General features: G+C 41.2%; 1 protein-coding gene across 1 annotated transcript in view; it reads right to left on the reverse strand.

The window, feature by feature from the left end:
• The window catches only part of CFAP54 (cilia and flagella associated protein 54), a 241930-nt gene that overhangs the window by 184291 nt on the left and 44903 nt on the right, over window positions 1-12736 (reverse strand). The window contains exons 16-19 of the mRNA XM_023749820.1: window positions 10436-10564; window positions 9972-10098; window positions 8504-8590; window positions 8290-8411 (exon numbers count right to left, since the gene is read on the reverse strand). Of these exons, the coding sequence (XP_023605588.1) occupies window positions 8290-8411; window positions 8504-8590; window positions 9972-10098; window positions 10436-10564 (465 nt within the window). The remainder of the gene's footprint in view (window positions 1-8289; window positions 8412-8503; window positions 8591-9971; window positions 10099-10435; window positions 10565-12736) is intronic.

The following is a 12736-nucleotide window of genomic DNA, read 5'->3' on the forward strand; positions in this document are numbered from 1 at the left end:
CTGGACAAAATCGTGCACCTATGGATGAGGACAGTGGGTGGGGAGTGAGGGCGAGGGTGGGGCGGGAACTGGAAGGAGGGGAGTTATGGGGGGGGGAAGAGGAACAAATGTAATCTGAACAATAAAATTTAATTAAAAAAAAAAAAAAAGATTCAAATTCCAAAAAGGAAGCAACAAATCCGCCAAGCTTGCATCACTAGTCCTCATTGGGGCCAGAAGAGAAGAAAGCCCCTGAAAAGTCCCACCTGATTATCTAGTGGGAAGAAGAAATTCCTCAAAAGGTGATGTTCAGCTGAACAAAAAACAACAGTGAACAACCCTGCCCTGGTAACATTTAGCATATGGATAGAGGAGTAGTCCTGCCTCTTCCCAATGAGAAATCCCATCTGCAAAGATGCTGAATACTCAGTGGGTGGACTCCAAGGGCAACGATGAAAAGCCACACAATGATAGCTCTATTTGATCAGAAGTAGAAGATCAAGGATATCTCAAGTGATTCTAGTGGCAATAAATTAAAATAAATCTGAAGTATAATGTGTAAAAAGCCAATATAAACTCCCAGAAGTCAAATAATCAAGACAGGAAAATGGGGAAAATAAATACCCCATAATCAAGAAAAAAATTCATCTCATTTGGAAAGCTAACAGTGAACTAGGAAGGTTTATCCCTCATTCATGGCAACTAGTTTGTCCACCTTTAATTGATTTGTAATAAAACAGACACCTGATGAGATTATCCAGCTCCATAAACTCACAATACTTTTGAAAAACTAAAACAGAGTATGAATTATTTAAGAGTTCTGAAAAGATCCAGGCTTTTCAAACCATTTTATATCAGGTGACACATCAGTTACTGATTTGGGGATAACTTAATTACAAGATCATAATAATGTATAACATTCTGTAATATGCCCCAGCACAATATAACTGCCAAGGGAAAGAAATTTATTTGTATTTTTTAAGGAAAGAAAGTTTGGCAATAATTTGAGCCATAATATCATTGTACCCTGAGGACTGATCATTAAGCTTTAACACTTGGATTTAAAATGGATACCACTGAGGAGCAGAGGTAGCTGCCGAAGATTTCAGGACTTCTAAATAAATATTCAATGCTTGTTAGTTGGTGAAAATCCTTAAGGAGGATGACTCATAAAAAGTAAGGTCTCGAAATGCATGTTATGAATCTATCCTCAAAGGGCATTATGTTTATAATTTTTCTTAATTAAAATAGTTTCACTTAAGAAATAGAAGGAGGAGGAGATTTGAAGATGGCAGTGTGGGTAAATACCTGTACTCACCGCCTCCCACATCCACATCAAAATTACAACTAAAATACAGAATAAACATCATCCAGAATCACTGGAAAGTAAGCTGAATGGAAGTCCTACAACTAGAAAAGTAAAGAAGAGCACACTGAGACTGGTAGGAGGTGCAGGGCGGGAAACAGGCTGGTTTGGCACCCACATGTGCTGCTTTTTTAATTGGGAGGGAGGTTGTCTCTGTCTCTGCAGAGGCCACACAGAGGAGCAAGGGGTCTCAACCACACTCCAGACCTCCAGCCCAGGATCCCAGAGCTGTGCAAAGAAATCCCTAAGGGCAGTAAGAACTATGGCTATATAAACAAGTACAGATTGGGGCTCAGTGACACAGAGGCTAATGGAGACTCAGCTGTTCCTCTTAAAAGGCTAGCACCATGAACTGAACTTACAAGGTCCTGCTTCCTCTGAGCTCCAGCACCAGGGTGAGGCTCTGGGGATCACAGACACATACGAGGAGGAATTGGATTGTCTGGCATTGGGGCAGGAACTCAGGGGTGACTTTCTTCCAGATGGAGGTGCTTGCAGGAACATTGTTCCTATGCTGGGACCTCCCCAGTCTCAAGGCTGACTGGCAGCCATTTCTGTTTATGCTGTCCTGGTTATTCCTTAAGACCCCGCTTCATCCAATTTACAACCCCACTCAAGGTGTGTGCAGCGGGTTTTGCATAAGAATGGCCTGTCCTTGCTCAGGCTAAAATCTCTCAAACAAGCTACAGCTGGGTAAGGGAACTTCAAGTCTATCAATAAAAGGCCCAAGACCGGGCACCAGCACCAGCCTGCCTTGCTTCACAGCTGGGCCTCATCTGGGTACTTTTAAACCCCATACAAATAGGAGGAATCTGCATATCTCTCTGTAGCTCCTGCTTGGTGGCCCCAGGCAGTGGCTGACTTTGCACCTCCCTGGACACCCAAGAGCCAGTATACCCAGTGGTCAGTGTCAGACCATAACAGATTACAACTCTACATATCCATAAGAGATACACTCCAGGGGCAAACTCAGTGAGCATCAAAGCCCCACTGAAGCAAGTCCTGCTCCATAGGACTGTCTCCTAAATAGCAGCTCTTCCACTGTAGTCACAGCTGGTCCTCACAGCCAAATGGCCTGGAGGTCAATTCCTCCCAGTGACCCAACAGCAATCAAGTCTCAACTATAACAAGACTGTGCTCACAGCCCACAAATGGGTGCATCTAGAGTGCCCAACTCAGGTGACTGGGGAGGCTGAGCCACTGGGCCCTATAGAACACCTACTACACAAGGCCACTCTACCAACACAAGGACACATAGCCACTCTACCCAACAGATAGAAATAAACACAGGGAAGCAACCAAAATGCAGAGACAAAGAAACATGTCACAAATGAAAGAAATGGAAGAAAGCAAACTACTGGATGTAGAGTTCAAAACCACAGTTATAAGGTTACTTAAGAATCTGCTAGAAACCTCCAAAGAAATGGAAAAGGACCAGTCAGAAATTAAGCATACAATGACTGAACTAAATAATAATATGCAGGGATTCAACAGTAGAGTAGAGGATTCTGAGAATCAAATCAACGATCTGAAATATCAGATAGCAAAAACTACCCAATCAGAAGAGCAAAAAGAAAAAAGAATCCAAAAATATAAAGATAGTATAAGGATCCTCTGGGGAAACTTCAAGAGTACCAACATTTGCATTATGGGGATGCCAGAAGAAGAGAGAGAGCAAGATATTGAAAACCTATTTGAAGAAATAATGACAGAAAACATCCCCTACCTGGTGAAAGAAATAGACTTGCAAGTCCAGGAAGCACAGAGAATCCCAAACAAGAGGAACCCAAAGAGGACCACACCAAAACACATCATCATTAAAATGCCAAGGGCTAAAGACAAAGAGAGAATCTTAAAATCAGCAAGAGAAAAGCAGTTAGTTACCTTCAAGGGAATGCCCATACCACTGTTGAATTGAAGGTCAGATAAAGAGCTTCACAGACAAGAAAAAGCTAAAGCAGTTCATCACCACCAAATCAGTATTATATGAAATGTTGAAGGGTATTCTTTAAGAAGAAGAAAAAGAAAAAGAACAAAAATACGAACAACAAAATGGCAACAAATACATACCTACCAATAATTGAATCTAAAAATAAAAATTAATAAGAAATCTAATGAACAGAAAAAACTGGTGAATAAAATAGAATTGGACACATGGAAATGAAGAAACAGACTGATTATTCTCAGAAGGAAGGGAGGTGAGGGGTGCGGGAAGAGATTAAATAAAGATTTTATATGCATATATGCATTACCTATGGACATAGACAATAGGGTGGTGAAGGCCTGGGGCTGGGTGGGAACTGGGTGGAGAAGGGCAAGGGGGGGAAAAAAAGGAACATCTGTGATAATCTCAACAATAAAGATTAAAAAATAAATACAAATGAAAAAAGAAGAGAGAGAGAGAGAGAGAGAGAGAGAGAGAGAGAGAGAGAGAAAGGAAGGAAGGAAGGAAGGAAGGAAGGAAGGAAGGAAGGAAGGAAGGAAGGAAGGAAGGAAGGAAGGAAGGAAGGAAAAGATGCACAAGGAGAATGTGGAAACTTCAGACTTCTCAAAACTCCAGTATGTTCCCCAATCTCAGTGGTAGGAGGACAGAGCTTTCATTTTAAAAAAAAATCCAACCCTATACAAAACTCTCTGTTCCAAATAGTCTGCTGTCACGGCTACTAAAAATACCACACCAAGTCATGGTCTGTGTGGCTAAGTAGTTAGAGCATTGCCCCATGCACCAAAGGATCTCAGGTTTGATTCCCAGTCAAGAGCAAGTACTTGGGTTGCAGACTGCATGCCCAGTCCAGTCGAGTGTGTGCAGGAGGCAACCAATCAATGTGTCTCTCTCACATCCACTCTTTCTAAAAAATCAATGTAAAAAAATATTCTCAGGTCAGGATTGACCAATAATAAATAAATAAATAAATAATAAAATAAAATACCACACCAGAATGATGCCCCACCACCATGCTTATAGTGTCTCCTAAAAAATTCAGTCTTCAATCTCAGCTAGGACTTCATTGTGCTAGTCAGTCCTTTAACTTGGAGTCACCTCTCTCTCATCCATCCCTCTCCACTCTCCAATCATTATCTCTCTCCTCAATCCAACTATCCACCCTCACTCACTATTTTTGGCAGATATTTTTCACTTCCTACTTTATCAGATGATTAAGGTACAAGGGTATCAACTCAACTCTGCTTCTATACCAACAGATTTAATTAAATCTTTATCTATTCTTTCCACCTTCCCTTCTATATCAGAGGCCACCCTCCATTGAAAATGGATCACTTTATCTGTGCTTTCAGCCTCATCCCCCTTCCCTCTTCTATTAGACTCCACTTTATATATTAACCATTCTGATGTATCTTCAATTTCTCTCTTTCTGGCTTTTCATTCTTAGCATGTAAATATGCTAAAATTTCTCTCTAAAATGTTCCTTAACTCTGCATCTTCCCCTTAGTATTGACCTACTTTTTTCTTTCCCTTATCAGCCAATCTACTTGTAGCATTATTCTCTGCTTCATCATGTGCCATTCACTCAGACAATACAACCAAATTTTTGTGGATAATACACAGGGGGTGGGGGGGGGGGTATATAAAAGATTCCATAACTTGAAGAGTTATTTCCCTCATGAATTTAAACTTTAAAATTAATATATAATGAATAGGCAAGAAGATAGAACAATTTCCAGGCCAGAGTGAGACAACATCAACAAGACAATTGGTCCATAAATTAGCAATATCCAATTGGAGAGAGGGTATTTTAATTCCATAGTAAGGACTGCCTTATGCTGGCACAGTGTCACTTAGATTCTATAATTTCCCTTATTTCGAATTCTGCAGATTTCATGACTTCCCATGTTAAGTTGCACCTACAGAGAGATTATACAGAAAGCAAATTGCTCATTTCGGGAGAGTTCAAGACTGGAAATACTCAGGGTGTAGAAAAACTAGATTTCCAGTTGTGAGTATGTGAAACACAGAGTTTATTCATGAATAATTATTTATTAATTACTAGAGGCCCGGTGCGCGAATTCGTGCACCAGTGGGGTCCCTCGGCCTGGCCTGTAAGATCGTGCTGAAACCAGCTCTCCGACATCCCCGAGGGGTTCCAGATTGCGAGAGGGCGCAGGCCAGGCTGAGGGACACCAGCAGTGCACAATTGGGGTCAGGGAGGGACACAGGAGGTTGGCCAGCCAGGGAGGAACTGTGGGAGGGCTCCAGGGCATGTCTGGTCTGCTTCACTCAGTCTCGCTCAGTCCTGATTGGCCGGACCCCAGCAGCAAGCTAACCTACCAGTGGGAGCATCTGCCCCCTGGTAGTCAGTGCACATCATAGTGATGGGTTGACTGGTTGTTTGCCCCTGGTGGTGAGTGCACATCATATCGAGCAGTTGAGTGGCCTTAGCATATCATTAGCATAGCTTTGATTGGTTGAATGGACGACCGGATGACCAAACAGTTAGCATATTAGGCTTTTATTATATACTAGAGGCCCAGTGCACGAAATCATGTGGGTAGGGTCCCTAGGCCTAGCCTGCAATCAGGGCCATCTTCTGCCCATTCGCCAGTCCCTAGGCCGAACGCCGCCTCCGCCGCCGGGGCGGGTAGGTCACGGGCACACCACACAGCTTCTGTTAGAATCACAAGTCCCAGCAGCAGCAGCAGCAGTGGCGGCGGCAGCGGCAGCGGCGCCCACATGAGTGGCCCCAAGCGGGAGGCATGTTCCATCAGCGGCTGGCTGAGTGCAGGCACAGAGAGGTGAAGTTTTTGGCACCCGCTTTCCCACCGGTCTGAGCCCCCGAGCAGTCAGGGATGAGCTGGAGATCCCAACAGCCTGACAGCCAGCCCAGTCCTCCCGCCACCCACCCCAGTTACCCCGTTCACCATCGCTGATCCATCGGAGCCTGCATGCCAGGGTGAGGGACCAAGAGGTCAGTCGTTCTGCCCACTTGCCAGTCCGTAGTCCTGCCCTGCAGCCACCCACCTGCTTCCCCCATGGTTCCCCGTTTGCCTGCAGGCACAGGTAGGGGGTAAGGAAGGTGGGGGAGGGGAGGGACCAAGAGGTGGTCAATGCACCTCATGGCAACTGGTCGAGCGGTCATTCTAGTCATTATACTTATGGTCCCTGGCTTTTTATTATATAGGACTAGAGGCCCAGTGCACGAAATCATGCGAGACCCAGACCTGCAGCGCCATGAGACCCATCAATACACCTCCTGGTGACTGGTCATTTGGTCGTTACGGCATTACAGCCACTGGCCTTTTATAACATAGACTAGAGGCCTGGTACACTAAATTTGTGCACTGGGGGGGTCCCTCAGCCCGGCCTGCACCCTCTTGCAGTCCAGGACCCCTCAAGGGATGTCTGCCTGCCGACTTAGGCCCGTTCCCCACAGGCTCGGAAATCTCTCCTTCATGTCTCCAAACAGAGTGTCCATGGCGGTGTCATTCAAGGCAAGGTCACTTTGCTCCATTATCTGAACAATTTCACCTGAGGTTAACACACAGTCAGCACCCTGGGAACTATGTAAAGCTGTGGGAAATCTTCTCAAAGGGCCTCCAGTTTCTTGTCATAACACGGGGCCACAATGACGTGGAAAATCTTGTCTGGGGACAGAATCTGCCATCTGGCAAAGTAATCCTTCACCAGAGAGCCCATGATCTGCTGGGGAGACTTGGCCGTGTAGAGGTGGGGGGTGAAGGGGTGACCCAGCATGTGCTTTGCATATCGGACCCAGCCAGGGCAGGCGGAGGTCAGCATGGGTAGCCAGGGCTCTTCCTCATGGTGCTGGCAGTATTGACACACAAATTCCTCCTGACTCTCCAGGATGCTGAAGTCCGCAGCTATCGTCATGTCAAAGACAGTGCGCCCCGAGGCTTTTGAGGAAGCCACAGAACCTTCTGGATGCATCAGTGACACTGAGGCTGAATTTAGCAGCAAAATAAGGCAGAGACTGACAATACACGGACACTGCCAGCACCTTGTTCTGTGAGGTATCACATTTCTTATTTGGGTTTAGAACATGGAAGAAGTCCGTGGTGTTCTGCTGAGAAACTTGGACTCCCTCCTCTGCGGTCACACAACTGTCACACGCCAGGCAGTCACTCAGAAATATCTGGGCATCGGCCAACTTATGGAATTCTCCCTTCTCTCTGTTCTCCTGAGCTGGACTCCGGACGTTGACTGTGGCATTCTCTTGGTCATCCATTTTTATTTTTTTACTACATTCCTTCCGTGTGCAGTGCTCACACTTCATCTGGAGTGGGGTGGGTGGGGGCCGGCTCGAGTGACTTGGAGGAAGCATAGGGAGAGCAGTCACCTCTGGTCACCCCTGGTACTGCTGGCAGTATCCTTTCTTCCTTGTGGAACGTCTAGGGAGGGGAAGCAGCTGCAGTACCCAAGGCCAAGTTCCAGGAGGCCAGCAGCACTGTCAGGATCGTGCCAGCAGTGCTGGTTCATTGGTGCCTGGCCTGTCCTCTGGAGATTGAAACTGCAGGACTACTAAGGGAGCCAGTCCCCAGTCCCACCCTGCCTCCACCACTGATTGATTGGAGTCTGAAGGCCGGGAGGAGGGACCAAGCAGTCTGCCTTCCACCTGCTCCACTGCCACTGATTGATCGGAGCCTGAGGGACCCCGGTACCCCCGTTAGCCAACCCCTGATCAATGGGAGCCTGAGGGCCAGGGGGATGGACCGGTCATTTGGTCGTCCTGGTCATCACGGACACTGGGTTTTTATAAACATAGATGATTATATTCTTTTCTATATGAACAACGTAAACCTACTTTTGCTCAAGACTAAGACTGTTTCTTCTCAGATCACTAGATTTGGTAAACCTGAAGGTTCATAATTAATGTTAAGGGCAACACATTATTTTTAGAAAAGGGAAATAAATCATTCACTTAACAGAGGTTGTATGTCAAGACTAAAAGGAAGGATGGATATATTGTTACCATCAAAAAGTTATGTGAAGAGGTAGAGGTTGCATCTTTCTCAAATATTAGAAGAGCTTTCTTCATCAAGTAAATTGCTTTGGATAGCTTATTCTTCCTTATTTTATTCATTACACTGACTTCTGAAAAAGTAAACAAACATTTAATCAAAAAGGTAACATAAAAACTATCTTTACAAATTTTTGGAAAGACAGGTTATCCCGGTTTTAATTACCTGTAAAACAAACACCGTTTTCAGGTTGTTTTCGTTTTTCTGGAATTTTGGTAGATATATTTTTGCTAATGGTTGGAATCTGCAAAACTGAAGAGGAAGAAGGAGATTGCCATTACAATTAAGCTGTGTTCAAGAAAGGAAATATTTTCTAAACATTAAATAAAAGCTATCTATTTGTAAAATTATCACTTTCTCTATCATGTTTTTTCCATGAAAAGATAAAAATTCAAACAAATCTACTATAGTGCAGTTTTACTTATATTTGCCACAGTATACATGAGGACATAAGAATTTTCAAATTACTTCTAACTCAAAAAATATGTTTTTTCTATTTCATCTTAAATAAAATTATCTTTAAGATTGATAAATAAGATCCAATGTACTATTTAGCTGTATGTATGATATGCTTTAGATTGAGATCAGAAGTCATAGTAGGCTACAACACTTAGTTCTATCTTTAATTACTCAATAATTTAAAATGGAGAACGGTTAGTTATATTAATAGTGGCTATACAATCATGTCAAGAGTAAGATGGCTTTATCAAAATTTAATCCTAAACAGAAGAGTTTCTAGACCTAATGATATTAAATCTTATTTTGAGACTCAAGTAAACACGTTATTTGTATGATTGCTGGCACATTTTCTTAAAGCTGTTCTTGCAAGAACAACTTAAATTCAAATCATCTGTCCTCTGTCAGAGATGTCTTTCTCAGTTTTTCATTAGCTTTCAGGGTAAAATTGATTCAGAACAAATTGTTTGCTTTGATAACTATACCCATTAGCTCTTCAAGATCTATCTGTGATCTACCTCCCTGGGCGTATCTGTTATTCCATGACACGTGCGCTATATCCAGCCATGAGAATTCCAGTCGTTCCTAGAGATGCACCTTACAACTGTTTGCTTCCACCTTTCTAAACATTACTTTCTCTAACCAAAATTATGGCCTCCTTTCAATCCTCTTCATAAAGCTAATATTTACTAGCTTTCTGGTCAATTATTACCTCTTCCAGGTAGTCATCCCCGACTTTCTTGTTTCACATGGATACTCCTCTTCTGTGTGCCCATAACAAAAACTGTGAACCCACTTCTATCACATGTAGTAACCTCCCTCATTATACCTGGCTTATCTATAAGCTCAAAAGTAGAGGCTGGGTGTCTTATTTGTGCCAAGCCTATCATGATTCCTGGATTTTGGTAGGCACTCAATAAATGGTTGTTTCATTGATTTATCAAAATACCAATAATTTAATATAGCTCAAATAAACAAATTTTATATGTTTACTAACTTATTAGCTATGCAAGGTGTAAAGAATAATGAAAGCTATCTATTGATATTAACCAGAGAAGAAAAAACAAAATAATAAACACCCAGTTGACAAGAACATAATTTACAAATTAAATTAATTCTATACTTAAACTTAGCTTCAGATTGATTCAGAACAAATTGTTTGCTTTGATAACTATACCTTCCAGTTGGTCAAGAAGCACAACAGCTATTTGGTGCTGAGCTTGAATTAATTCAAGATGTAAATCCATCATGAAACTATTTGCTGTGACTGGTTTGGAAATGTCTCCATCTGAATCCTGTGTATACTTTGATAGAGTTGAAGTAAAAATAAAAAATAAACATAGTTATAAAAACATACTAATAACAGTTCTACCCTATGAGCACCCATGTTATTTTACTCCTAGTCATTAAATCCTGCTGATTTCTCAACCCTTTGTACTCTGGCTTACAAATTCATCTTCAATGACAAATACAAAGACGCCTTACTCTTCTTGATTTCTTCTGGGAAAAGGGAATTGAATATGTTCCTGGCTTATGAGAGGGAAGCCACCACAAATCATGCTTTACTTATCTACTTGCAAGGTCAGCCCTCATCCCACTTAAGTAGAACTTAAATCTAATATATGAATTTCCCATTCTTACCTTGGCATAGCAATGATCAAACACTGATAATCCATTTGGCAAAGTAGCTAACATGCGATTGACATTTATTCCACCGATTGCTTTGTCAAGAAGTTCATAAGCCAAATATAACTGTTCCAAGGGTGTTTTCTAAATTGATTTTATAAACAAAACAGAAAAAGAAAAGTTGATGCATATAAGCATAACTAATGGACATAAGACACTGGGGGGTAAGGGAGGGCAGGGGATTGTCAAGGGCGGGGGGGGGAAGGACACATATGTAATACCCTTTGTAATACTTTTACCAAAAAAAATTAAAATTAAAAAAAAAGAAAAGTTGAGAAAAATTCATATGCAACATTTCTAAACTTCTTTTAACAATAATTCAAAACCAAATAACAAATTTAAATAGTCTATCCAATGTCAACAATATTAAAGTTCTTATTAAGTGTATTTGCCTTTTGATTAAATATGGAGTATTATTAATAAAGGTAAAATAATGAATATATTTAATACTTTTCTCCAAATACAAATTAGATTTCACAAACATGTAGATAGCTTCCTTTTATGGTTTTCAGAATTCTGATTGTATCAAATATATAGGTAAATTTTAAAAATATAATTCATTTATCATTTTTACATTATTTTTAAAGTTACTTTTTTGAACCTCAGAATCTTAGAGCTAGAAATCCATACTTAGAAGCTATTAAATCCAATGGTCTACACCATGATTTTAAAAACTACATACCTTTTTAATGGAATTATTTTTATAGATAGTCTAACATGAAAAGCAACCCACTTTGCTCAAGCTTTATAAGTTTCCATATATTTTCCAGAAAAATTTTAGGAAATAAAGCACACATATACATTCATAGAGTTGAAATCCCTGTGTACCTGAGGTAATCATTGCCCTTGAATTTGGTCTTACCATTCTTTTTCATGTTTTTAACCTTTTACTACATGTGTATATGTCCATTAATGATATGCACTATTGCTTTGCATATTTTTAATTCGCTCATGGAATTCTGCAGTTTGCTTTTCTTCTTTCAATCACATGTTGTTGAAAGTTTTTCATGCTGGTGTATGAAACTCAATCTGTCAGTCAGGGTTTGGTTAGGAACATAGGATGACTCTAGATATTCCAAACAAAAAGGGACTTAAGCCCTGACCGATTTGGCTCAGTGGATAGAGCGTCAGCCTGCAGACTCAAGGGTCCCGGGTTCGATTCCGGTCAAGGGCATGTATCTTGGTTGCAGGCACATCCCCAGTGGGGGGTATGCAGGAGGCAGCTGATCGATGTTTCTCTCTCATCGATGTTTCTCTCTCATCGATGTTTCTAACTCTCTATCCCTCTCCCTCGTCTCTGTAAAAAATCAATAAAATATATTAAGAAAAAAAAGAGAAAAAAAAAGAAAGGGACTTAATACACAGAGCTGGTCATGTCTATCACCATTGGAAGGCATGGGGAGCAAAGATCAAGAAAGTTGCCAGTGACTGTTTTGCTACATTCAGAAGTCTGTGAATCTAAGCACCTAAAAGGCAGCTGACAACCTCAAGGATCTACTAGTGAAGCAGGTGAATTGCAAGAGCTTGCACATTAGGACTAGTGAATTCACTTCTTCCAAATACCACTGTAACATAAGAACTCTCTTTCCCTCTGCATTACAAATTCATGCAAATGTCCCTCATTGGAAGACTAACCTAGAACCATACAGAAATGAGATGCAGGTTTTCCTCCTTTAATGCAAATAAGAGGATGGCAATGATGCCAAACTCACTCTGGCTCAAGCCCACTCTAGTTCATTCATCCTCACGGCTACAGTGAATTGTTACACTGAGGAATATGACACAATATATTTATCTACTCTTCTGCTGATGGACATTAAGATTGATACTGCTAAAATATGCATTTCATTGTACTCATCCATGAATAAATACAAAGTTGATACTTCCTTTACAATTTTTCTGCTTTCTTTTTTATACTCACCCCTCTAGGACATGTTGGACAGATATCCTTATGTTGTTACATCAGTATAAAGGGACTGCTTTTCATCGTTTAACATAAGTATAACACTCATTAAAGATCTTCAGATCTTTATGAAATACAGAAGTTCTATTCCTAACTTGTTAAGAGTTATCTTTTAAAAAGATTGCTGTTGAATTTTGTCAAGTGCTTTTATTACATCTCTTTATCTAGTGGGGTGCACACTTTTTTCCTTTTACCTGCTAATGTGGTGTATTGCATTATACATTTTCTAATGTTAAATCATCCTTGCATTCCTGGAATATATACAATTTGGTTACATACATCCATTCAAGATA

The sequence above is a fragment of the Myotis lucifugus genome, unplaced genomic scaffold (genome assembly GCF_000147115.1).
Source record: "Myotis lucifugus unplaced genomic scaffold, Myoluc2.0 scaffold_10, whole genome shotgun sequence".
In the NCBI taxonomy this organism is placed as follows: domain Eukaryota; kingdom Metazoa; phylum Chordata; class Mammalia; order Chiroptera; family Vespertilionidae; genus Myotis; species Myotis lucifugus.